Below are 26,077 nucleotides of genomic sequence, written 5' to 3'. Positions count from 1 at the left end.
TTGGTGCTTCACGAGAAGGACCTTTCCCCAGTATAAGCACAGCCTCCCACTTTGATGCTTGGCCTTTTGGAGCCACACATTTCACCCTTGCCTCTTTATTTTACTACCAAAAGGTGAAATTTTATAATAGAAGGTCTTTCTTTATCATCATCCAACATCAGCTCCTCCAACCAAGGGACAGATTTAGAGACTGGTCTCTGATTGGTGCAAGTCAGACAGGTGCACTTTAACGCTCCATGTGTCAAACAGCTTTTCAGTCACTGGAGAGACTAAAGAGAGGAGATAGGGCAGCTCAGTTTATGTCTTGGAGCAGGCTTTGTGTATGAACTCGAGCTGGTTCCTGGCCTGGAATACTTTAGGAGTCAAAGAGTGCGCTGAACGTCTGTCTCAGATTTCTGAGTTAGCTGCCATTCCAAGAACTTGTGCAGGTAAAATTAGCAAGCAAACATGATCAGTGTAAATAGGTCTAGCCACAGATCGCATTGTCCAAAGCAGTTTCTTCTGCACAGAATGCTGGTTAACCACATCAAAGTGGGGAGATTTTAGCCCACATATACGCTTTATAGGCTCTCTGGGAATGGAGGTTAATACTGAAGAATGTGTCTCCAAAGATCCCCTAGAAAAGGAGAAACAAGACAGCCTTCCCGAGGATAACTTAGAAGACAAGAGACTGACCCTAGCTGGGATTCCCCTGGGCCTGGAGTACCATTGGTCTTGGGTAACGTTTTCTCCATTCAGCTTCATCGTAACTGTAGCAAATGCCTGCAATATACTTAGCTACTTGAGGATTTTAGAATGATTTGCTGTTGGTCTTTTTCATTGTATCCTATGTGCTCACAACAACATATAGAAATTTCAGAGCGTGTATCCAATATCGATACATGCAAAATGGAATGTGACGATCTATGCCTTGTATTGTGGGAATATTTTATAAACTGAAGGAGCTCTGACAATGGGTTTAAGATATGTTATAGAGATGATAATGTGAAGAATTTCTAAGATCAAAATATACTTTATATACTATATTACTTACAAAATGTATATATATATTAAGTAGTAGAGGCACTCAAGGGGCTTGAGCAGGAGTATGTGTTCCAACAAAAAAACATTCTGTCCAACTTTTCATTAGGGCTAGGCCTTCACAAAGATGGACTGCAATCCATCTAAAACATTGGACAGAATAAACTCTTCTTGCTTGGACACATACTCCTGCTCAAGGCCCGTGAGTACCTCTACTACTTTCTATTTATCTATTAATGCTACTTTCCTGCAGTGCACCCGGACAAATACTCCCTAGAAAATGTGCAGTGACTTCTGATTTTTATGGATTTTATATATGTGTTAATACAGTATATATATATATATATATATATATATATATATATATATATATATACTGCACACGTGTGATTTGTTTAGTTCCGTATTGAAATTCAGACAATATTTTAATTATTCTGAGTTTCTGATGTATCTGAATCTCCAAATCACAATAGTAATGAATTTAAATGATTCCAAAACAAATTATATTGACAACAAATGCATTTGTATTCATTTGTTTCATGCGGATTATGATGCAAAAGTTTGGGCCTTTTGTTAATGTTGGAAGCATCTGAAATAACGTAACGGCAAAACAAATGATCCCAGTTGATGTAGACTATTCATTTTTATTCTAGTGAGTGTGAATGATAAAAAAATGAACTACATAATACATATGAAATGGAAAAATATAGTGCCTTAAAAAAAGTATTCATATCCCTTGAAATCTTCCACATTTTGTCATGTTATAACTAAAAACATGAATTTTTTTTATTGGGATTTTATGTGATAGACCAACACAACGTGGCACATAATTGTGAAGTGGAAGGAAAATGATAAATGGTTTTCAACATTTTTTACAAATAAATATGTGAAAATTGTGGCATGCATTTGTATTCAGCCCCCTTTACTCTGATATCCCTAACTAAAATCTCGTGGAACCAATTGCCTTCAGAAGTCACCAAATTAGTAAATAGAGTCCAGCTGTGTGTAATAAAATCTCAGTATGAATACAGCTGTTCTGTGAAGCCCTCAGAGGTTTGTTAGAGAACCTTAGTGAACAAATAGCATCATGAAGGCCAAGAAACACAGATATTTCTTTGTAAAAAAAATTTGAAAACCATTTATCATTTTCCTTCCATTTCACATCTATGTGCCACTTTGCGTTGGTCTATCACATAAAATCCATTTACATTTTTGGTTGTAACATGACAAAATGTGTAACATTTTAAGGGGTATGAATACTTTTTCAAGGCACTGTATTGCAAAAAAAAAGTTACAGTAAGGTATAAAAGTGAAGTAAGATGATTCCTACTAATTGTGTTTGGGATGGATGGAGGTGGATACATCAGAATTGCCAAATCATAATATAACAAATAAATCCGAATCTTCCTATATAACGTCTGAAAATATGAATTGATTCGGAACAAATATACTAAATGAATCTGAAGATATAAAACAAATTCCAAATATATGAAACAAATTCCAAAAACGAATCATTCTAACATAACGAATATGATGAAATTAAATGATTAACTTAACAAATTAATCTGAAACAAAATACATTTTCTCATTATACTAATATATACTGTTTACTAATATACTGTATTGTTTTTAATTGTTGCAATTAAAATTGTGGATGTTTTCTATCTGCGATTATGTGCAATGGTTGAAATAGGGGAAAAGAAAAGGCAATGTGTTATTTAAAAAAAAATGATAAAAATACATGTACTGCAGTGCGCAATAAATGCATATGCATTGTTTGAATGGGCCCTAAAACTATATATTATATTATAACCACCTAATATGAAATAATAATGCAAGGTATGCTTTCTTGGTCCTATCCTATGCAGGTTTTTAATGGTATTCAGGGCTCTGTTAGATCTCAAAGGCATACATTAAAAAAAACAAAAAAACAAACGCTTTACAATGCAGAAGCCATAGACGTTTACAGCCGTTCACTTGTACGGGTGTTTGTACACAGAATCTTCGGCTCCCTGGGTGAAGGAAAGCACCAAAAAATGTTTTGCTAGAAGACTTTTGAGCATGTCAACACCCATGAACACGAGGCCTTACAAATACAGTATGTACCTCCACTTCCTGTACTGCTGACAATGTTTTACCAGTCCGAAGTGAGGGTAAATATTTTACAGCAACACAAGTAGAAATAAAAATTGTCACTTCCAATTTTGCCGGTTGTAAACATTACTGGTTTGAAAAAAGCTTTAAAAAAAGCTTTTAAGGGCAGAGGAGAGATCTGGGGTCTAACAGACCCCAAATGTCTCAATAAAGAGGACCTGTCACTGCCTATTGCTATCACAAGGTATGTTTACATCGCTTGTGATAACAATAAAAGTGATAAGAAAAAAAAGTAAAGGTACAGTGTAAAAAAAAAAAAAAAACAAAAGAAAAAAGATATAAATTTATATATGATTTTTAAAAGCGCCCCATATCCCCCCGCATGCATCGCACATTCGTACATAAACAGGTATCACCTCGACATTCTAGCATTAGATGTCCTGTGTACATTTAAAGTGGTACCGGTAAAGGTTTTTAACCACTTAAGCCCCGGACGATTTTACCCCCTTCCTGACCAGGGGGTATTTTGCGATTCGGCACTGCGTGACTTTAACGGACAATTGCGCGGTCGTGCGACGCTGTACCTAAACTAATTTGACGTCCTTTTTTTTCCACAAACAGAGCTTTCTTTTGGTGGTATTTGATCACCTGTGCGATTTTTTGATCATGCGATATAAACAAAAAAATAGCGTCAATTTTGCAAAAATAACAATATTTTTCACATTTTTTTATATGAAATTCCCCAAAAAAAAATGTAAAAATTAAAATTTTTTAACATTTTCGGTCAATTTGTTTTATGCTACATATGTTTGGTAAAAAAAAATCGCAAAAAGCGTATTTTGGTTTGCGCAAAAGTTATCGCGTTTACTAACAAAGGGAAAGATTTTTGTCATTTTTTTTTTTTAACGCGTAATGGCGGCGATCTGCGATTTTTTTTGCGGTACTGCGACATTGCGGCAGACGGATCGGACCCTTGACTGACATTTTTGACACTTTTGGGGTTACCAGTGACATTTCTACAGTAATCAGTGCTATACATATGCACTGTTACTGTAAAATTACACTGGCAGTGAAGGGGTTAACTTTATTTGAGAGGGAGGGGCTGTGTGTGTCCCTAGGGGCGTGATTCTAACTGTGATTGGCTATGGCTTGAGCTGTAGGAACAATGATCAACGGTCCTACATAGTAGAACCGTATGATCACTATTCCTACACAGGGGAGAATGACAGGCCGCCTGCCTTTCTCCCTCTCCCCCGACGATCGCTGAGTGACCGGCCAGAGCCTCACAGGCTAGCGACGTAGACCTACGTCGCTCTGCCTGTGAGGGGCTGACTGCCGCAGTAAATATACTGTGAGCAGTCTGCAAGTGGTTAAAGCATCACCTAAAGATAATATAATGTACATAGTTTGTCGTCCTTCCATGGGCATGCACAATTTTAAAGCATTAAGTGTTTAGTATCTGTTTACTCTGCATAACATCATCTTTTATCATTTTTGTGCATTAAAATCCATAGAAGTGTATTTTCCCCAAAAAAATTGTGTTTGCAAAACTGCTGCGCAAGTATCGCGTGACACAAAAAATTGCAACACCAATCATTTTATTCTCTAGGGCAGGGGTCTCCAAACAAAGGGCCAGATTACTGTCCTTCAGACTTTAGGGGGCCTGGACCGTGGCCAGTGGGAGTAGATAATGCCTCAGGGTTGGTGGTCAGTAGAGTAAAAAAATTACATAGCCCCCCCCCCCCCCTGTGGTTATGCCCACGGGCCTCAGTTTGGGGACTATGAATGGCAGTTTGCTGTGTCGGCTTCCTAGTGGGATTGCTCAGGTGGGTTGAGACTAGGATCCTGAACACGCTTTAGCCCATCACTACTTCTGATATATATATTTTTTAATCATTTCTGTGCATCAGCTTGCTGCGTTTGGGGTGCCATTAACAGAGAATGGCACCCCAAGCACAACAGGCTATTTTTTGCACTTCTATAGTGTGAATGCAATCATACTTCTGCACATCGTTTAAAAAAACAAAAAGGAAAGTAAAAGTAACTGTGGCAAAGAGCTTTCTTTTGGTTGTATTTGATCACCACTGCAATTTTTATTTTTTACAAAAAAATACTGACAACTTTGAAAAATATTTATATATATATATATATATATATATATATATATATATATATATATATGTGTATATATATATATATATATATTTTTTTTTTTTTTTTTTTTTTACTTTCTGCTTTGAAACACATCCAATAACATTTTTTTAAAAAAAAGTTTATTGGGCCTGGTAGCCACGTTAGCACCAAAAAAAAGGTGATCCATACGTTACTTACCCTACTTTCGTTCTATGCACGTAAAATAATAATTCTGTCATGGTAGAAACCGATGGCCCTACCATCATGGCCTGGAAGGCGTTAGTAAATAATGCCTTACCATTGCGCAAAGCTACATATCTTAGTAGAGGAGTACCATCTAAAATTGAAAAGGTGTGGGGTGGTTGAATTTATGAAAATTCCACAGCTTTAGATTGATTGTTTGTAGGTTGCAGGTTCATACTGTGGGCAGGGTGCTGAATATCTGAGGGCCTTGGTGAGCACCTGGTACAGTCCCTGTTGGCATTCTTGGGGTGTTATGATTTGAAGATGTAAGTGCTTAATATGTGCTCTGTATTCAATTCTTTAAATTAGATCTGTCACAACTATTGTACGAGAGCTGCATTGTTTACTGGTGCTGATGCATTATAGTGCTAAATGTTGAATGTTTCTATGTTTGTAAGATTATTATGAAAATGTAAATTACATATTAGTTACATAGTTGGTTAGGTTGAAAAAAGACATCAGTCCATCCAGTTCAAACTATGATGTGTGTGTGTGTGTGTTTGCTGTTAACCATACATTGTATACCCCTGTATGTTGTGGTCTCTAAGATGCCCATCTAATAGTTTTTTGAAAGTATTGATGCTCCCTGCTGATAAAACTGCTTGTGGAAGAGAATTCCACATCCTTACTGCTCTGACAGTAAAGAACCCCTTACGTAGTTTAAGGTTGAACTGCTTTTCTTCTAGTTTTAGTGAGTGGCCACATGTCTTATTATATTCCCTTTCTCTGAAAAGTTTGTTCCTTATGCTAGGGTCATCACCAGTACAGTATTTGTACATTGATATCATACCCACCCTCAAGCGTCTCTTCTCCAGAGAGAATGAGTTCAATGCTTGTAGTCTTTCCTCATAGCTGATGTCCTCCATTCCCCTAATTATTTTTGTTGCCCTTCTCTGGACTCTCTCTAGTTCCAGCACATTTGAAAAGCATTTAAAAAAAATAAAAATAAAATAAAATCTAATTTCATAAATTTAGGCCAATATGTACTCTGCTACATGTTTTTGGTAAAAAAAAAAATACTAATAAGCGTATATTGATTTGATTTGATGAGCAATACCCAGAATTAAATATCTCCCGAAGAAGGTGTGTATGTAGCGATACATGTCGAGAGAAACTGGAACATTAGCTTGAACAACAAGTAAAAACTTTCCTTTATTTATGGTTTTTAACATTTGTATAAATAAAATTGAATATTTTATATAAATAGTGTTTTGGTTTCTATGGCACCATAAAAACCCTATCATTTGGTAAATTTTTCTTTTCTTTACAATCATTTTTTCAGGGTGTAGTGCGTTTAAACTATTGGCAAGCTCATCTATATTTTTCAATACTTGGTATATTGAATTGTTTACGCGAACGTTATAATGTCTTCAAACTATGCAATATATTTATGGAATTTTTATTTTTTTATACTAGTAAAGGCGGCGGTCAGCGACTTATAGCGGGACTGGGACAATCAGACACTGACACTTTGAGGGAACCAGTGACACTAATACAGTGATCAGTACTGGCTGGCAATCGAAGGGTTAACTGTGTGCCTTGCTAGTGTTTTTGTGTACACAGTGTGCAACTTTTACTAGGGGAAGAGATTGATTCTAGTCCCTGCTTTGCAGGAAAACAAGATCAATCCCTTCCCCCTGTCAAAACTAAGACATATGCCTTGATTAGAAAGCAGCATTGAGTAGTGTTAGTGCTTTTTTAGGTGCAAATTGACACAAGGAATAATAAAAGCCATATGCCTTGTTTACATAGGCATATCTCAGTTTTCTGTGTATTGCAGATGATTGGCGGATGCCGGAGTACATCGAGTGCTCGGCACCAGAAGATCGGGTTCTGCTGTAATTGATCAGAAGTAGTTTGCTGGCAGCACGCGCGCGCCCCCTGCAGGCGGAGGTCCAGGATCACGAAGCAGTAAAAGAGCTGTAAACAGAATGTAAACATGTAGCAGTAAAAGTGCTATAGGGCGGTCAGCAAGCGATTAAGGCCTCTTGCACACGCGCGTCATCATTTACTAATTTTTACTCAGAAACTTGTTGACAGAAAGTCTGTAAAAACTGTGTCAAGACCTGAGTAATGTTGAATATAGGCGTGTAATGGTGCATAAATGTATAGACAAGTAAATGTCTTCTTCGTTGCCAGTGTTGTAGTATACTCATTAATACTCGCGTAAACATGCTTATAAACGAGTAAACGTGTATGAGAGTAAATTACTGCACTCTAATGTATAATTTTAGTTTTACGGCTCTGTACTCATCGCTTTATTACTGATGTTTACTGAGCTGTGTGCAATGTCCCATAGACAATAATGCATCCTATTTCAAATCAGTAAAAAATTTGTTTTTTTATTCCCGTGTACAAGAGTCTAATGGTGCTGAAGCCCCACGTATGACCTATGATGGATCACTCGTGCCTCTGATTTTATAGTCTACTTTGTATATTTTGAGGTCTCCTTTCAAAGTGTCTTCTATGGCAGCAGATTTATTCCATGTATTTCATAGCATGGAATCTGATCAGTGTCAGGGCATCACGCTGGTTTTTAATGGAGACAAGATCAAATTCTACTCCACTCAAACGCACCATAATGGGCAATGCATTAGAGATGACTTTCTTAGTAACTACCAAGGAAGAAGTTCTGAGAAATCATTGACATGTTTACAATCTGTTTACAAGTATGACTGCATGTAACCTGAAAAATAAAAATACACTATACACTATTTTCCTTATATATTCATTGAACAAAAACGTTATACACACAAAAAAATAATTTTGGAGTTGTCCTATACCATGTAAGCTTACTTTTTGGGAGCAAACCCTGTAAGCACAATGTCAGCTTACCATTTCACGCGCTAGCGCTCTTAAAGAGTCAGTCCATGCACAACTAATATTTCAGATTCTGGGAGATGCCAGAGGACTAAAGCTGAAGTCCAGGCAGATGTGCTTTGTTTCAAATGTCTTTTTATGCATTATGCAAAAGATTACCAAATGTAGTAAAGGAAAGTTTAGCGCTAATCAATTATCAGAAAGTCCACATCCAAAGAGAGAGCATATGATGACAAAACGCGTAGGGAGGAGTCGATGACGTATAACGCTGTTACACACTGGGATATGGCAGCCATCTTGTTGGCTTCAAACGCCGAGTTGACATATTTGGATACACTGGAAGCTTTTAACTTTCATGTAAGTGATTCTTTTTTTTAATAAATCGATCTGTGACGTCTACACCATGAGAAGTGCCTTGTTTATTCCCACATGACATGCCATGATTATGGAGAGGATTATTGAGGAGGAATGCTGAAGGACTCCATTATCACCTGTGCCTATTATACAATTCCCCGTTTTTATAGACCTTTGTAGTGAGGGTCTGTGGCATTTGGTAAGAGGCTGTGTGATTGGGTGTCGGTGGTGGTCCTCACAATATGGATTGAAGACTTGTTTTATGCTCTCTCTTTGGATGTGGATTTTCTGATAATTGATTAGCACTGCACTTTCCTTTACTACTTATGGTTAAGCTTTTGCATAATTCATGATTTTGTGTCAGCTGCTTTTGTAATTTAATTTATAGATTTTTTATATTAATACCGGGTGCAGCATATAATTTTTTACATTATTGACTTTATGCATTGACATACATCCTTAGACCCAGTGGGGGAGATTTACTAAAATTGGGGCATACAGAATCTGTTGCAGCTGTGCATAGTCCCCACTAAGCAGGCAGATGACAGGTCCGTGTCCACTTCGCTAAGCAGAGTGGACACGGACAAAGCCCGCTCTTTTCTATGGGGCAGTCGGATGGAAACAAACTGCCTGTCCATTTCCATCCAACTGTCATCTGTTATGATCTGCCGGACGGATGGTGAACGTATCCCCATCCGTCGGTTTTTAGAGGACCGGATCGGATGCCGGCGGGTGTCAGCAGATTGGGCCCACCTTAAAAACGGACAGGCGGACCCGATCAGTCTGCTGGTGTTAAGGAAATTGTAAAATCTGTATATAATTGAATTTCTATTTTGTATGATTTGCCAATGCATTTCACACTGTACTCATTGTATATACAGCACTAATAATGTTTTCATGACATGTTTGCATTCTTTCCAGTACTGATTAGATTTAGCCTGCCTATGTTATGCCTCTTGTTACCATAAAAGTACTATTGTAATATTAATGTCATACCTACGTAATCATGTGTATAAAAAACTTAAATTGCATTGAAAAAACAGAACTGTTATTTTGGAAAGATGCTGGGTGTATCTTTTTGTGGCTGTTCCCTACTGCAGTAGTTATTGTTCATTTGGAAGCACTAATAAATATGAGAATAGGGGTTTCCTATCCATAACATTTCCAGAACACTGGTGTTAAAAGGGCATTATTGTCAAAGCTTAACCACTTGCCTACAGTGCACTTTCACCCCCTTCCTGCCCAGACCGATTTTCAGCTTTCAGCGCTCTCACACTTTGACTGAGAATTACTCAGTCATGCAACACTTTACCCATACAAAAATTGTGTCCTTTTTTTCACACAAATAGAGCTTTCTTTTGATGGTATTTGATCAATACTGGGTTTTTTATTTTTTGTGCTATAAATAAAAAAAGACTGAAAATATCGTGAAAAAACACATTTTTCTTTGTTTCTGTCATAAAATTTTGCAAATTAGTCATTTTTCTTCACAAATTTTGGCCAAAATTTATACTGCTACTTATCTTTGGTAAAAAAAAACCCAAATAAGTGTATATTATTTGGTCTTTGTGAAAGTTATAGAGTCCACAAGTTATGGTGCTATTCATTGAAAATTGATCACACTTGATCACACCTGATGTACTGAAGGCCTATCTCATTTCTTGAGACACTAAAAGGTCAGGAAAGTACAAATACCCCCCAAATGACCCCTTTTTGGAAAGTAGACATTCCAAGGTATTTAATAAGGGGCATGGTGAGTTTTTTGAAGTTGTAATTTTTTCCCACAATGCTTTGCAAAATGAAGATTTTTTATTTTTTTTTTTTTTTTTTACAAATTGCCGTATTAACAGGTTATTTCTCTCACACAGCACATGTATACTTGCAACTACACCCCAAAACACATTCTACTACTCCTCCTGAGTATGGCGATACCACATGTGTGAGACTTTTTCACAGCCTGGCCACATACAGAGGCCTAACATCCGAGTAGCAGCGTCCGGCATTCTAGGAGCACAAATTACACATATAATTTCCTGACAACCTATCGCACTTTTGAAGGCCCTGGAGCACCAGGACAATGGAAACCCCCATAAAATGACCCTATTTTGGAAAGCAAACAGCCCAACGTATAATTTTTGAGGCATAATGAGTCTTTTGAATATGTCATTTTTTTCCACAAGTTTTTGGAAAATGTGGAAAGAAAATGAAAACACATTTTTTTTTTACACAAAGCTGTCCATTTATGCAATATTTCTAACACATCGCATGTACATAGCAAAACTTGCACCCCAAAATACATTCTGCTATTCCTCCTGAGTATGGCGATACCACATGTGTAACACTTTTTCACAGCCTGGCCACATACATAGGCCTCACATCCAAGTAGCGCTTTACACAAAGTTGTCCATTTATCCACTTTAAGACTGGGCCTATTTTTGACACTTGGTGTTTACAAGCTAAAATCATTTTTTTTGCTAGAAAACTACTTGGAACCCCCAAACATTATATATTTTTTTTTAGCAGAGACCCTAGAGAATAAAATGGAGATCGTTGCAATATTTTTTATCACACCATATTTGCGCAGCAGTCTTCCAAATGCGATTTTTTTGAAAAAAATTCACTTTTTTGAACTAAAAAATAAGAAAACAGTAAATTTAGCCCAATTTTTTTCCATAATGTGAAAGATAATGTTACGCTGAGTAATTAGATACCCAACATGTCATGCTTCAAAATTGCGCATGCTCACAGAATGGCGCCAAACATTGGTACTTAAAAATCCCCATAGGCAACATTTTAAAAATTTCTGAAGGTTACTAGCTTAGAGTTACAGAGGAGGTCTAGGGCTCAAATTATTGCACTCGCTCTAACGATCGCGGCGATACCTCACATGTATGGTTTGAACACCGTTTACATATGTGGGCGGGACTTGCGTATGCGTTTGCTTCTGTGCGCGAGCTAACGGGGACAGGGCGCTTTAATTTTTTTTTTTTTTTTTTTTCCTATTTATTTTATTTATTATTTTTTTATTTTTACACAGTTTAAAAAAAAAAAATGTTTTGATCATTTTTATTCCTATTACAAGTTACAAGGAATGTAAACATCCCTTGTAATAGAAATAGGCATGACAGGTCCTCTTTATTGTGAGATCTGGGGTCAAAAAGACCTCACACCTCACAACTACACTAAAAAAGAAAAAAAAAAAAAAATTGTTGAAAGAGGAAAAAAAAAAAAAGCAAAAAAAAAAAGCGGCCCTTTAAACCTGTTGCTAGGCAACGTCTTTTGACGTAGCTCCGGTCCTCCAAGACCATAGAGTTGAGTGAGGGCCATCTTGCCCTCACTCGACTTCCTGTCTCTGAGGATCCGGGACCGGATAGTTTTCCCCGCTGCCGGCGGGTCCGGTAAGCTGGGAAAACGTCTGGGACGCGGCAGGAGGGGGGGGGGGGCACCTCTTCCCCTGCACCGTAAGGGTAATTCCGCGGCGAATCCGCCACTGGGACCACCCTTATCTGAAAGCCGACCGCCCGCCGTTTCAAAAAATACCGGGGTTATGGGGGCTATCTGCTGCCATAACCCCAGTATTTAGCTTTTAATGGCCGACGCATATAGTCGTTAGGCGGTCAGTAAGTGATTGCATGTATATGGCAAACAGGTGACGATGACTTATGGGGTGACAGGTGACGATGACTTATGGGGTGACAGGTGACGATGACTTATGGGGTGACAGGTGACGATGACTTATGGGGTGACAGGTGACGATGACTTATGGGGTGACAGGTGACGATGATTGATGAGGTGACAGGTGATGATGATTGATGAGGTGACAGGTGATGATGATTGATGAGGTGACAGGTGACGATGATTGATGGGGTGACAGGTGACGATGATTGATGGGGTGACAGGTGACAGTCACTGACGGGGTGACATATGACGATGATTGATGGGGTGACAAGTGACGATCACTGATGGGGTGTCAAGTGACGATGACTGATGGGGTGACAGGTGACGGTGATTGATGGGGTGACAGGTGACGGGCGATGGTCACTGATGGGTGACAGGTGACGGGCGATGGTCACTGATGGGTGACAGGTGACGGGCGATGGTGCACGGCGGTACTGATGGCAGTCTCTGGTGACCGGTGAACTTTCGGGCTACGTTCACATGTGAGCGTAGCGATCACGGGCAGAATCACTGCGATTCTGCCCGTGATCCAGAAATCATTGCAAATTGCGGGGCGCCTGTGCGTTGCCCGTGATTTGCAATAGCACCCCAAATGCTGTGCGATGTTGCTGCGATTTCTGCCTGCCGAATCGCAGTAACATCGCGCAAACAACGCATTACGCTCCAAAGAAGCTCTTGTACCTTTTTTGGGCGTCATGCGATGTTTGCGCGATGTTACCGCGATTCGGCAGGCGGAAATGGCGGCAACATCGCACAGCGTTTGGGGTGCTATTGCAAATCAGGGGCAACGCACAGGCGTCCCGCGATTTGCAATGATTTCCGGATCGCGGGCAGAATCGCAGTGATTCTGCCTGCGATCGCTGCGCTCACATGTGAACGTTATGGGTGTCAATTTCTGGGCACTGATGAGGTGACTGTTGGGTGACAGGTGACATTGGGGGGGGGGGGCTGAGGACTGTGTGGGGACCTTTATTTGTGTGATTTTTACTTTTGACAGGTGTACAGATCAGTAACTCACTATTTCTAGCTCTTCTCCCCTCATACTGGAAACTGTATGAGGAGAGAAGAGCTAGTAACACTGAGTTACTGCTCTTTGTTTACATTTTGTGATCGGCTGTGAATGGATTCACAGCCGATCACATAGTAAACAGTCACTGTCAGTGACTGTTTACTACCGCCGGTGACAGCTGTGTTCCTACGGAACACAGTGCCACCGACATGACCGCGCTGCGCGCTCCCGATCGCGCATGCGCGGTCATCTGGTGGACGCCTTCATTGTGATCGGCTGTGTCATTGGAACACAGCCGATCACGTGGGAAACAGCCACGCCCATTGGCTGTTTCCCCCCTGCCGGTGACGGGGGGTGTCCCGGGGACACCCCGACACCGGCAGTGCAGGGCGGCGCGCACGCGATCGCGCGCCTGCCCTGCTTAAAGTGCCGCCGTCATATGACGGCGGCCCAGGATAATGGTCGCTCCGCTCCGCCGTCATATGACGGCGGGCGGGCGGCAAGCGGTTAAACAACCTGAAGTTGGATGCTGATTGGTTACTATGCACAGCTGCACCAGATTCGGTGTACACCAGTTTTAGTAAATCCTCCACAGTCAGTCTGACGTGACACCATCAACAAGCACTTTGACTCTTTAACAAAACACAGAAGTTGAATCCAATGCAATTTCTCCTCAGATAATTGCAGTACTGAGGATGTTTTTCCATTCTTTTTGAGGTGTAATAAGACAATGACTTTCCTAAGCTCCGTCTCTGCGAAGAATGTAAAGAGAAAGGGGTTTCAAATAACCCCTTTTTCTAGATGGGATGGCGGCAGGCTTTTTTGAAAAAAAAAATAAGCATCCTTTAGTCATATCAATAGGTTACTAGGCAGATTTAGGTGGGCTAGCCAGTGTATGGTCAGAATAAGCCCCAATCACTGTGGGGCTTATTCTGTAGCTAGGAAGAATAACATTCAAACTGTTTTTTTCTTGTTTTTCTCCCGCCTTTGAGCCTGCCCAGGATCTATTTAAAGGGGGGCTCAGCTCCTGAAGCACCACTTACCTCAGGAAGAACGTCGTGTCAAGTTGAAAGTTTTGTTCCAGTTCTGCTATCCAGATGAGTCTCATCCGCCAGCTGATCGAGAGGGCCGGTAAAGAGGGTTCCGAGGAATGGATCCGGCGCTGCCTGGCCATGTCTTCTGCTTCGTCTTGCCCGGCGGAGCCTCTGCCCGCTGCTGGTCGTCTCCCGGCTTCGGTGTCTTCTGGAGGATCCCACGGTGAAGCGGATGTCGTCGCCGGGTCAAGTGGTGGAGCGGATGTCGTCACCGGGTCAAGTCTACGCGAAGATGATGTCATCGGGTCAAGCGGGCGCCCGGAAGCCGTCACCGGGTCGGGAAGCGGACCGGAAGTCGTCGTTGCCGAGGTCGGAGGTCATTTCCAGCACCGGAGCCGGCGGAAGAAGATCGTCCTTCGGTCGGGGGCAGGCGCGGCGCGCCGAAGACTCGCGGAGAAGATGCCGTCCCCGCGAAGAGGAAGAGGGCGCCCCGCCGCCGCTACTCACCGCCCGCCGCCAGGAAAGAAGCATCCATCGTCGGGAAGGAGACGCCGGTCGTCCGCGGAGAGCCGCCCATCGCCCGAAGGGAGCCGCCTATCGAACGGAGGGAGTCGTCCGTCGCCCGGAGGGAGTCGTCCGTCGCCCGGAGGGAGCCGCCCATCGTCCGGAGGGGGCCGCCCGTCACCCGGAGTGAGCCGCTCGTCGCCAGGAGGGATGGACGATCCAGCTCGGCATCGTACCCCGCCGGTGGGCTGGTCGAGGCCCCGGCGCCGTCGCAGAACCCGGTTCCGGAGCAGCAGCAGCAACGTGATGTTCGTCCCCCCGTTCCGGGGCCAGGTGAGGCGGCTAATTTTTTCCCTCCTCAGGTCCCCCCACATACTTTGGCTGCCCAACACGTCCCGGATCGGGACCGACCGTCCTCCATGTTGGACCAGCGGGCTGAGTGGGGTGATACACAAGGGGGGGTGGGATTGCCTCATTTGGCCACGGCTACTGCTATGTCCGCAGTATTGAATGATTTCCTCAAAGAATTTAAGCAGGTCATATCTGCTGCCCCAAAATTACAACAGATTAGTAGTGGCCCGGTGCCCGCAGGGGGGGGGATCTGGCTGTATCTAGTGCGTCTGCTGACGCTCGGGTGCAGACATCTTCCCCTCTGGATGTGTGGGCGCCATCTAGTGGCCTTTTAGGAATTAGCGCGGTAACTAATCCGCCGTCTAGTTTGGCCTCTCCTGTAGCTGATCCTCCTGCTTCTGTCACCCTGGCTAGGACTCAAAATCTCCCTGAGGTATGCCTCAGGGAGGCGTTGACTTGTGAAATGTCCCCTCTGGGTTTTCACCTATCCGAATCTGTGAAGGAGAAAATCTGGAGTGGTTTGTATGTTGACATGCTTTCCTTGCTGCCTTCAGCTAAGGAATTTGTATCCAAAGGTGACAAGAGGGATGAGGAGGAGCGGAGACGCCCAGTGACGAAAAATTTTTATAATTGGCTACAGGCGTTTTTCATCTATGCTGCTGTGCTCTGTGAGAAACACCCTTCCAAGTGTGTTGGTCTTTTCCAGCATTTGGATATTGTGTTAGAGGCCTATAAAAACTTTGGTGGGACGGCGTGGTTCTCCTATGATGTCGCCTTCCGCCAGAAGCTGGCTGTGCAGCAGCACTTGAAGTGGGGCGTCAAGGATATCAGCCTTTGGCTGGATTTCTTGTTACCTCAGAAGCCTTCCTTTGGTAGACAGCCGTCTACTATTACTCAGCAGCCTACCCCTTCTCATTCCTTTCGCAAAGGGGTATGTTTCAGTTATAACGATTCCCAATGCAAATGGCCTGGGAATTGTAGATATAGACACGAATGCGCATTTTGTGCGGGCTCCCACCCAGTTGCAAAATGCTTTAAAAAGATGCAGAGTTCCCAACCTGCAGGGGGTTTTTCAAAAGGCAACAACCCCGGTGAAGCTGTGCGCAATGCTTCCGTGGCTTCTGCAATACCCCGACAGGGTGAAAGCCACGTTAGTAATTGAGGGTTTCGCTTGTGGTTTCTTTTTGCCCGTTTTTAAAGGCGCAGGTTGCACTCTGGTAAAAAATTTGAAATCTGTCACTTACCTTGAGGATGTGGTCGCTGAGAAGATTTGTAAGGAGTTGCAGGCAGGTCGGTTTGCTGGTCCTTTTGAATCTCCTCCTTTTCCCAGTTTTCGCATATCTCCTCTTGGCATAGTTCAGAAGCGGGAACCTAATTCCTATCGTCTCATCCATCATTTGTCATTCCCTCCTGGGGAGTCTTTAAATGATGAGATCAGCGAAGACGACGCTTCTGTGCAATATTCTTCCTTTGAGGATGCCTTGGTGGTTTTGCGGGGTCTGGGTAAGGGAGCATTGCTGGCTAAGACGGATATTAAATCCGCTTTTCGCTTGCTGCCAGTCCACCCCGCTTCCTTCAACTCCTTGGGGTTTTTCTTTTGGAATCAATTTTTCTTTGATATGTGCCTTCCCATGGGTTGCTCACTCTCTTGTTTTTACTCTGAGTGTTTTTCCACTTTTCTAGAATGGGTTGTGTCCAGTAGGTCGGGCTCTTCTTGTCTCGTCCATTATTTGGACGATTTTTTGTTCATGGGTAAAGCGGGGTCCTCTGATTGCTTGCATTTGCTTGAGACATTTTTTGACATTTGTGAGCAGTTTGGGATCCCCTTGGCGCATGAAAAGACGGAGTGGCCGTCTACTGAGGTTCAATTTTTAGGTATACACATAGACTCGGTTTTAATGGAATTTAGGTTGCCCCAGGAAAAGGTGGAAAAATTAACATCTTGTTTGTTAGCAACGATTCGCAAGAAGAAGGTTACTTTGAAGGAGATGCAGTCCCTGTTAGGGCTACTGGCTTTTGCTTCTTGGATCATCCCTCTGGGTAAGTTATTTGCCAGGAAGCTCTATGCTGCTATCTCGGGACTTAAATCACCTACTGCGCACGTCCGCTTATCCTCGGATGTCAAGGAGGATATGCTGGTTTGGGTGCAGTTTTTGATTTATTTTAATGGCAGGGCAGTGTGGCAAGATGAGTTTGTCACCGATCAGGATTTCTGTCTCGCCACAGACTCAGCGGGCTCGGTGGGTTTTGCCGCCGTTTGGCGGACTCATTGGTGTGCTGACTCCTGGCCTGACAGATGGAAGCAATTGGGTTACACTCGCAACAGCGTGCTGTTGGAGCTTTTCCCGATTGTTGTGGCCCTGGAGGTTTGGGGTTCACATTTCCGAAATAAGCGCATTTTGTTTCGCACTGATAATAAAGGGGTGATGTTTGCCATTAACTGCTTGTCTTCTAAATCTCCTCCTGTTGTGAATCTTTTGCGGTACCTTGTATCCCGTTGTTTGAAACTGAACATATGGATAAAGGCCGCATATGTGCCTGGTAAGGATAACGATTTGGCAGATTCTTTGTCTCGTCTGCAGATGGAGAGATTTTTCCGACTATTTCCAGACGCGGATCAAGTGGGTTGTCATTACCCGGCACGGCTGTGGGGCATTGTATAGATCTGGTTGCGCTTAATATCGCAAGTTCTCTGGCCCCAGCTACCCTAGCTGGATATCAATCGGCATGGGATCTATGGTTGGCACATCTATGTTCCTTGGGTGTATCTCCTGATAAATTTTCTGAACGTTTAGTTTTGTCCTTTTTGAATTTTTTGTTTTCTAGGGAATATTCATGGTCTCATGTCAATAAGCTTCTTGCTGGTGTTTCCTTTTTCGCAAAATTGCAAAATCATCCGCCCTGCTCTGCCTTTTTTGCTGTTCGACAGGCTTTGAAAGGCTATCGGAAGGCAAACTGGCGCCCTGATGGCAGGGAGGCGATCACTCCCCATATTTTGGAGCAGCTTTGTTTGGCAACCGAGCGTGTTTGTTTCTCGCCTTATGAATCTGCACTTTTTAAAGCGGCGTTTTCGGTCATGTTTTTTGGTGCTTTGCGGATTTCAGAGCTCATACACGACGTGAATAGCGGTTCCGGCTTGCTGTTATCCGATATTGATCGTCGCGAGAGGAATGTCGGTATTTTGTTGCGTTTTTCTAAAACAGATCAATTAAGCGTGGGAAAATGGATTAATTTACACCAATATCGTCATTCTGCACTGTGCCCAGTTTCGTTGTTGCGCAGTTTTTTGGCAGTGCGGTCATCTGCGGTGGGCCCCTTTTTTGTTCATCAGTCGGGTAAAGCTTTGACAAAATTCCAATTTAATGCCGTTCTGCGCAAATGCTTGTTATCTGCTGGCCTGGAGCATTTACACCTGTCTTCGCATTCCTTTAGGATTGGTGCGGCCACTGAAGCCGCCAGGTTGGGGGTTAAAGCTCAGGCTTTGAAAGCAATTGGTAGATGGAAGTCGAATGCTTATATATCATATATTCGTCCTAACAATTGTTGTTGATTTCTAGGTTCTGTCTGCCTCTCTGTATGGATCGTTGGCCACTCCTTTGTTCATTGGGCCCGTGCGAGAGCCAGGAGACGAGTTTACTCGGAGAACATTGGTTTGGATCCACGCTTCTATCATGTCCAATGGTTCAGTAAGAGGGGCATGTGTTGGGCTGAACTGTTACCTGAGCTTAGCAGGCTTTTTAGGGTCCTTTCCCCCCCCCCGATGTAATGGTCATTCATCTGGGGGGAAATGACATTGGAAAGTTTAGGTCACTAGATCTAGTTTTTAGGATTAGGGATGATTTAGTTTATTTACATTCTGCATACCCTGGTATGCGGATTATATTTTCTGAGGTTGTTCCCCGGCTTGTATGGTTCAAACACCCGCACCTTAAACCGTTGGAGAAGGTGCGGAGGAGGATCAACAAAGCCTTAGCTAGGTGGTTAGGCTCTGCAGGCATTCTGTCTTTCCGGCATTTTGAGCCGGAAGGTGGTATCGCCGGGCTTTACAGGTCTGATGACGTTCACCTCTCCGATATCGGACTTGATATCCTCAATAATAATCTGGGTACGTGTGTTGAGAAGGCCGCGCTGTGGGGGTTGTGACAGGAGGGCTTTAGCCTCCTGTCTGGTGGATAATTTGCTTTTTGATATGATAATTTGTTGGTAACCTGGATCTCAGTGATCGGGTTAAAGTTATTGAGTTTATGTTAACAAATTTTAATACAAGTATTAAAACGGCCGCGGCCTTTATTTTTCCAAATGGTGTTGTCAGTCTCTTTTATTTTAGTTTAAGTTATTTAAATGTATAGAATGAAGTCCTGCCTGCTATCCCATGTAAAGAGAAAGGGGTTTCAAATAACCCCTTTTTCTAGATGGGATGGCGGCAGGCTTTTTTGAAAAAAAAAATAAGCATCCTTTAGTCATATCAATAGGTTACTAGGCAGATTTAGGTGGGCTAGCCAGTGTATGGTCAGAATAAGCCCCAATCACTGTGGGGCTTATTCTGTAGCTAGGAAGAATAACATTCAAACTGGTTTTTTCTTGTTTTTCTCCCGCCTTTGAGCCTGCCCAGGATCTATTTAAAGGGGGGCTCAGCTCCTGAAGCACCACTTACCTCAGGAAGAACGTCGTGTCAAGTTGAAAGTTTTGTTCCCCCCCCCCTCCCCTCCCCTTGGCTGTCGCGGCCAGTTTATACTTGTTGGGTCATCTTTGCGTGGTGCAAAGAGGGACTTTTTCTTGTGGTTTATCCCCTGTTATTGTGATGAGTATGCTTGGATAATTTGCTTTTTGATATGATAATTTGTTGGTAACCTGGATCTCAGTGATCGGGTTAAAGTTATTGAGTTTATGTTAACAAATTTTAATACAAGTATTAAAACGGCCGCGGCCTTTATTTTTCCAAATGGTGTTGTCAGTCTCTTTTATTTTAGTTTAAGTTATTTAAATGTATAGAATGAAGTCCTGCCTGCTATCCCAATAACAAACACTGATGAAACATGGAAGAAAAATGGTGGGTCTAGCTAGGATTTAACTAAAGCTGGATACACACTATCCAACTTTTGTGGTTAGATTTCCTTCAGATTTACCTTTTCTATGTAGTGCAAGGGCCTGCCAGATTGCATAGAAATTGAAAGTGTTTAGGTTTGACCTCATATTATATGGTTTTGGTAAGTTCAAAGGAAAAAGTCTTCAGAAAATCTTATAGTGTGTATGGCCCATAGCACTAAACAGGAGGGGAGGACAGAGGTAGATACAAAATCACATAGTAAACAAGTTGTAGTGGCCTTAAGCCACAGTCAGGCTACATTTTGATCCGTTCAATCAGGCTAGGTAGGTCTGTTCAGGGTTTCACAGACTGGGAATTTGATGGCTTCCCCTTGCCTCTAGAAGCAGCTTCTAGAGCTTGGAGCAGGGGGGACATTCAAATTGCCAGCCTGAATATTGATCATGGCCTAGCCAATCCCTGAAGAGGTGTACCCAGATGGTGGCTTGGCATCTGATAAACAGTCTGAGTCTTTCCTAGCATGGAGAGTTCTTAGCCTTAAAGGGGGCCCCTTTGATGCAAACATTGTTTTGTGTTACTGTTCACCGAGGCCTCGGGGGTGAAGACCTGCAAGGTACCTGGAACTGGCTGCAGGACTTCATCAAAGGGATCCGCTCTTGACAAAGAGTTTCCATTAAATGGGAGGTGTCCAGAGGAAGCTAGGAGGTGACACGTGTCCTGGGGACTTGTGAGTAATAGCCAAAAACTGATTCTGGATGTCTTTATTTTGGGGGGGGGGGGGGTTATAAGTGCCAGATGTTGCTCTGACTGCTCTGACGCTTGTGCTATGAACCAAAAAGAAATGTAAAAAAAACAAGGAAACCAAGAAAAATCAAATCAAATCCAACCTAGTGATCCCCGTGGTGCACATACTGTACATGTATAGACCTGTATAAAAAAATGAACTGCGCTACCCTAAAGTAAATTATATGTGAATAATGATCTAATGCAAAAAAGCAGGTGTGTAATATCACTAATACATATGACTCATTTGAATAATCATCATAATCAAACAATGGTGCAAAGAAAAATGTCACTGCCGCTGTTACTGAACCCCCCCCCCCCCCCCACACTGTGAGCTGCAGTGTCCAGGAGGTGGGAGTATATGAGGCACCGATGAAGGATTATTTTTCTAAATCAGGCAACATACAGAAAATGTTTTTGTTTATGAATCCTATCCATCACTAAGTAATTAGATTGGTACTTGTCTAGGCTGTCACATAGAAGACTTTAGTTGTACTTTAATTGGCGAATCAAGGAAAGAGGTATAATTGATTTTCTAATCCTACTAAAGAAACAGAGTTAAATCTGCAGTTGACATAAATCAATATAAGCTGTATTACTTGCTAAAAGATTTGTAAGTCTGTTCAGCTGGTGTTGTGGTTTATCTCTCTGCTACACAACATGACAAGGCCTGTTTTTGTTGCATTCACGTGGAATGACTGTATCAGCGGGAAAATGCAGAGAAAAGGTCCCTGAACCTTTTTCCAAAACGCACCAGTAGGGTACCTGAACTGCATGGTGCTTTCATAGTTCTGTGTGGTTTTGTGCATGTGAAAATGAGCTGCATTTTGGAAAAGTGGGGATGCCATTAACCACTTGCTGACCGCCTAATGTACATTTGCTGAGACAGGCTCTATTGTGCGAAATCACAAACCAGTATGTCATTTTGTGCAATCGCCACTTAGGGGCGGGTGTGCCACTGGATGCACGAACGCATGCTGATTAGACAGAGGGAGAGCCAATCAGCGACTCCAGCCCACCCAATGTCCGCTGGCCAACCGCGATCCTTTCTGAGAGAGGCAGAACGGCAGTCTGTCTATGTAAACAAGATCTCCCTTCTGACACGGGAGAAGATAGAGATCTTGTGTTTCTACTAAGCAGGAACACAGATCTCTGTCTTTCCCCAGTCAGAGAACCTCCCCCCCCCACAGTTAGCAAGTACCCCCTAGGGACAAATTTAACCCTTTGAATGCTCCTGATGTTGACCCCCTCCCTGCCAGTATCATTAGTACAGAAACAGTGCATATTATTAGCACTGATCACTGTAATAGTGTCACTGGTCCCCAAAAAAGTGTCAGTTAGATTTGTCCACCGCAATGTCGCATTCCCGCTACAAATCGCTGATCGCCGCCATTACTAGTAAAAAATAAATAAATAAAAATGCCATAAAAAATATCCCATAGTTTGTAGACATGATAACTTTTGCGCAAACCAATCAATATACACTTATTGAGATTTTTTTTTTTTTTCCAAAAGCATGTAGCAGAATACAGATTGGCTTAAACTGATGAAGAAATTTGATCTTTTGCAATTTTTTTATTGGATGTGTTGTATAGCAGAAAGTAAAAAATATTGTTTCTTTTTTTCAAAACCGTCACATTTATATTTAGAGTTTAGAGCGCAAAAAAAAGGACATCAATTTTATTTGGGTACAGCATCGCATGACCGCGCAATTGTCAGTTAAAAATAACGCAGTGCCGTATTGCAAAAAATAGCCTGGTCATTAAGGAGGTAAAAACCTTCCGGGGCTGAAGTGGTTAAGAATCAATGGCACCCCCACTGATCTCCTAAAGTGCAGGAATTACAGAAACCTAATAAAAGATAGATTATGGGTACTTACAACAACTGTATTAACTATATATTTAATTTTTTGTTTTAAACAAAATATCCAGGTATTTTTTTATATTTGCCTAGAGTTCAGTTTTAAGCCAAATTTGATATAATCTCTTGCAGCCAGATAAAAGAAGGTTAATATTCTTCAGGATGAAATTAAACTTTTTTTGTAACATGGCTATACCCTATGCCAGCTCAAATGTTATACTCCAATGTGTTGGCATGGCTGCATTTAGCTGTTGTTCCTGGAACCAAGGAACACTTGACCTTCATTTCCTCAGTTTTATTCCAGGGACAGTCACAAGATTAATATTGCAGCTATTCTATTGATTTTTTCTAGATGGGCGGCCAAGTAAATAATAATATTCCTGGGATAAAATGTAAAGATAAAACAAAGGAGAAGGTGCTAAAGCTATAGATCTAAAAAAAACAAAGGGGACATGAAATTGGACACATGTAAAGCTCAGAAAACGGGGGGTAACAGAGTCAATGTACTTAATTGAAGTACTAAAAAAGTCCATATGTTTAGGGCTGCCATCAAATGGAACTGAAACCAGATTTCCTGGACTGCACTGAAAGATAAAAGAGAGAGGGGCCTCTTAGTGCAGACATAAAACAGTTAATTCCAGGTAAAAACAATTGGCAACTCACATCAAAGTGGATAAAACAGGCACATCATCATAGTATTAGATCCTGGGATCCTCGGTGGGCGTTTATCCCTTGCGCTGGCGGCGTCCTGCAATACAAACTGGTGTATAAGTAAGGCCTTGCTGGTCATCGTCTGAGAGCTGGCTGAGCAGTGGATGTAGATCAAATTGAGGCTTGGGACGCAGATGGCTTTAGCGGCGCAGGATTGTGACGTCACCGGTGTGCGATGCATTTCTGAGCATGCGTGTTACGAGTATTGCATGCTCAGAAACGCGTCACACACCGGTGACGTCACGAACCCGTGCCACTGAAGCCATCCGCGTCCAAAGCCTCAATCTGATCTATATCCACTGCTCAGCCAGCTCTCAGATGGTGACCAACAAGGTCTCACTTACACTGCATTTTATTGCACTTAGAGGCGCCTCTTTCTTTTATTCTAAAATGTATAGCGTGGGGCTAGCTGTGAAGCTGCAATTTAGGGGGAAAAGTCAAAATAACTTCTTCTTTAGATTTTTCTTGTTTGTGTAACAAATAGCTAGTAGTTACATTAATACGTTAACGTTCCCAAAGTTGCACTATGGACAATAAGGCATTTAAACACATCTGCCACAATCCAAGCAATAATGCAAGCCTTGCATATGGCATAGTGGTGGAGGATTGCTTCTTCAGGCAAGTACCCTTAGGACAGGTAACTTGTGGCCTGGCAGAAGGGGTGCTTTGCTGGCAGAAGATGTAGGCAGGTGCAATTCCCCCTCCGTTCTGTAGGTGGCACTATAGATAGAGTCTGTTAGGGTAATTCTTCACCTGGGGACTTTGTCAGCATCACAGAGGGGCCAGCTGTCTTATTGGAGGCTGCAACCTTTTTTTGAACCTTATATATAGGGTACCTGCATCGTTTGGGCTTGCCTGGAGCAAGTGGTAGGTAAAGGACGCTGGCAACAGAGAATACATAGCAGGGAAAGGTTCCTGGCGAGTTGGGTCAGCTCAGGGACAATGCCTGCCTCTGGGGACTCATTCCAGTATCTGGACCAGCAAGTGGGGCTTTTAACAGCAGAATTATAGGGTCATCCTGATATGCCACAGCAAGAGCCGTTCTATGGTAATACAGGCTCAAGCCTGGTGAGGCTGTACACATAAAAATTGCTATATTACCTTATAGTAATTTTAGTAGTTTTAAAGTGCCTATGAAAACGTAGTTTTATTTCATTACTGCTAACCTGTATAGAATCTACAACATAAATTACAACACCAAGAACTGTATGTGTGTGGTCCCTCCCTGATTGGATACCCTGATCCTGGGCTCCGCCTACATGCAGAATGCGCCAGTCCACATTACAGACTGGATAACAAAGGTCCTTCAAGAATGCCAAACAGTCGCTATGGGAGATGGGAGTTCACAGTACCATCCCTAAAATCCCTCTTATGCACAAAAGCCTCTTTTAAGGCTAAGTCTATTGTCTCCCTAAGCTACAGATGTGTGTCCCTATCTACAATCTCCCCACACTGCGGGCATGCCAAATGACCCAGCAGGGGACATATACTGTATAGCCTCTCTGAGTCCAAGATAACTGTCCAAATCGTGGAATAGCCCTGTGTCCAGTAAGACACAGGCTCCCCCAAGATGGCCACTGAGAGCCCAATGCAGAGGACAAGTCGGTAATACAGTAGGTAAAGGTGAATCACAGATCCTTTCCAATCCAAAAGTAAAAAAAAAAAAAAGTTCTAGCTATATTTACATATTAATTGATAGACAGCAATGCTTAAAGTGGTTTTAAACCTCAGACATGTAATATAAACAAATATAAACAAAGCATATTCCTCTATGGTGTGTACTTGTCTCAATTAAGAGCATTAAGTGAAATTTCTGTCTGCTGCTTCACTTCTCTGCCATAAGCATGAATCACTTCTGACAAGTTTTCCTGACACCAAGAGAAAAATGGTGACAGGGGAGGGATCTCCAGCTGATTGACAGCCTCAGCTTTGTTCCTGTGTGCTGTGTAAAGGGGGATTGTCCATTCCCTCCAATCAGCTCTCAGAACTCTCCTCACTGAGCTCTACAGAGTGTAATTTCAGCTCTGCACTCCCTTTTATCTGAAAGTCCAGTCAAGCTTTATAAATTCTGGACTTTGAATAGATGTAGGGTAGGGAAAACTGCAGATAAACAGGTACGAATTATATAGGAGGATTAGTTTCATCTCTGTGTATCACCTGAGGCCAGTCACTTCACTGGGTATATGTAAGGGTTTACAAGCACTGTAACCAGTGGCATATCATCCACGTGTGCAGAGTGTTCACTGCACATGGGCCCCAAGGGGGGGCCGACTGCACCCACCACCATACATTCCATACTCCTTTTCTGCACATACTACCCACCACCATACACTCCGCACTCCTCTCCTGCACAGACTATCCTTCTTCATACACTCCACACTCTTCTCCTGCACATACTACCCACCACCATGCACTCCATACTCATCTTCTGCACATACT

The 26,077-nt window shown here is 42.4% G+C and overlaps 1 protein-coding gene across 1 annotated transcript in view; it reads left to right on the top strand.

Annotated features, from left to right (window-relative positions):
- Window positions 1-446: 446 nt before the first annotated feature.
- Window positions 447-26,077, top strand: part of LPIN1 (lipin 1) — a 289,491-nt gene continuing 263,860 nt past the window's right edge. The window contains exon 1 of the mRNA XM_082252224.1: window positions 447-718. Coding sequence (XP_082108350.1) covers window positions 578-718 — 141 coding nt within the window. The 5' untranslated portion in view covers window positions 447-577. The remainder of the gene's footprint in view (window positions 719-26,077) is intronic.

The sequence above is a fragment of the Pelophylax lessonae genome (genome assembly GCF_965119305.1).
Source record: "Pelophylax lessonae genome assembly, chromosome: 3".
Lineage (NCBI taxonomy): Eukaryota > Metazoa > Chordata > Amphibia > Anura > Ranidae > Pelophylax > Pelophylax lessonae.
This window is presented reverse-complemented; position numbering and strand designations above follow the sequence as displayed.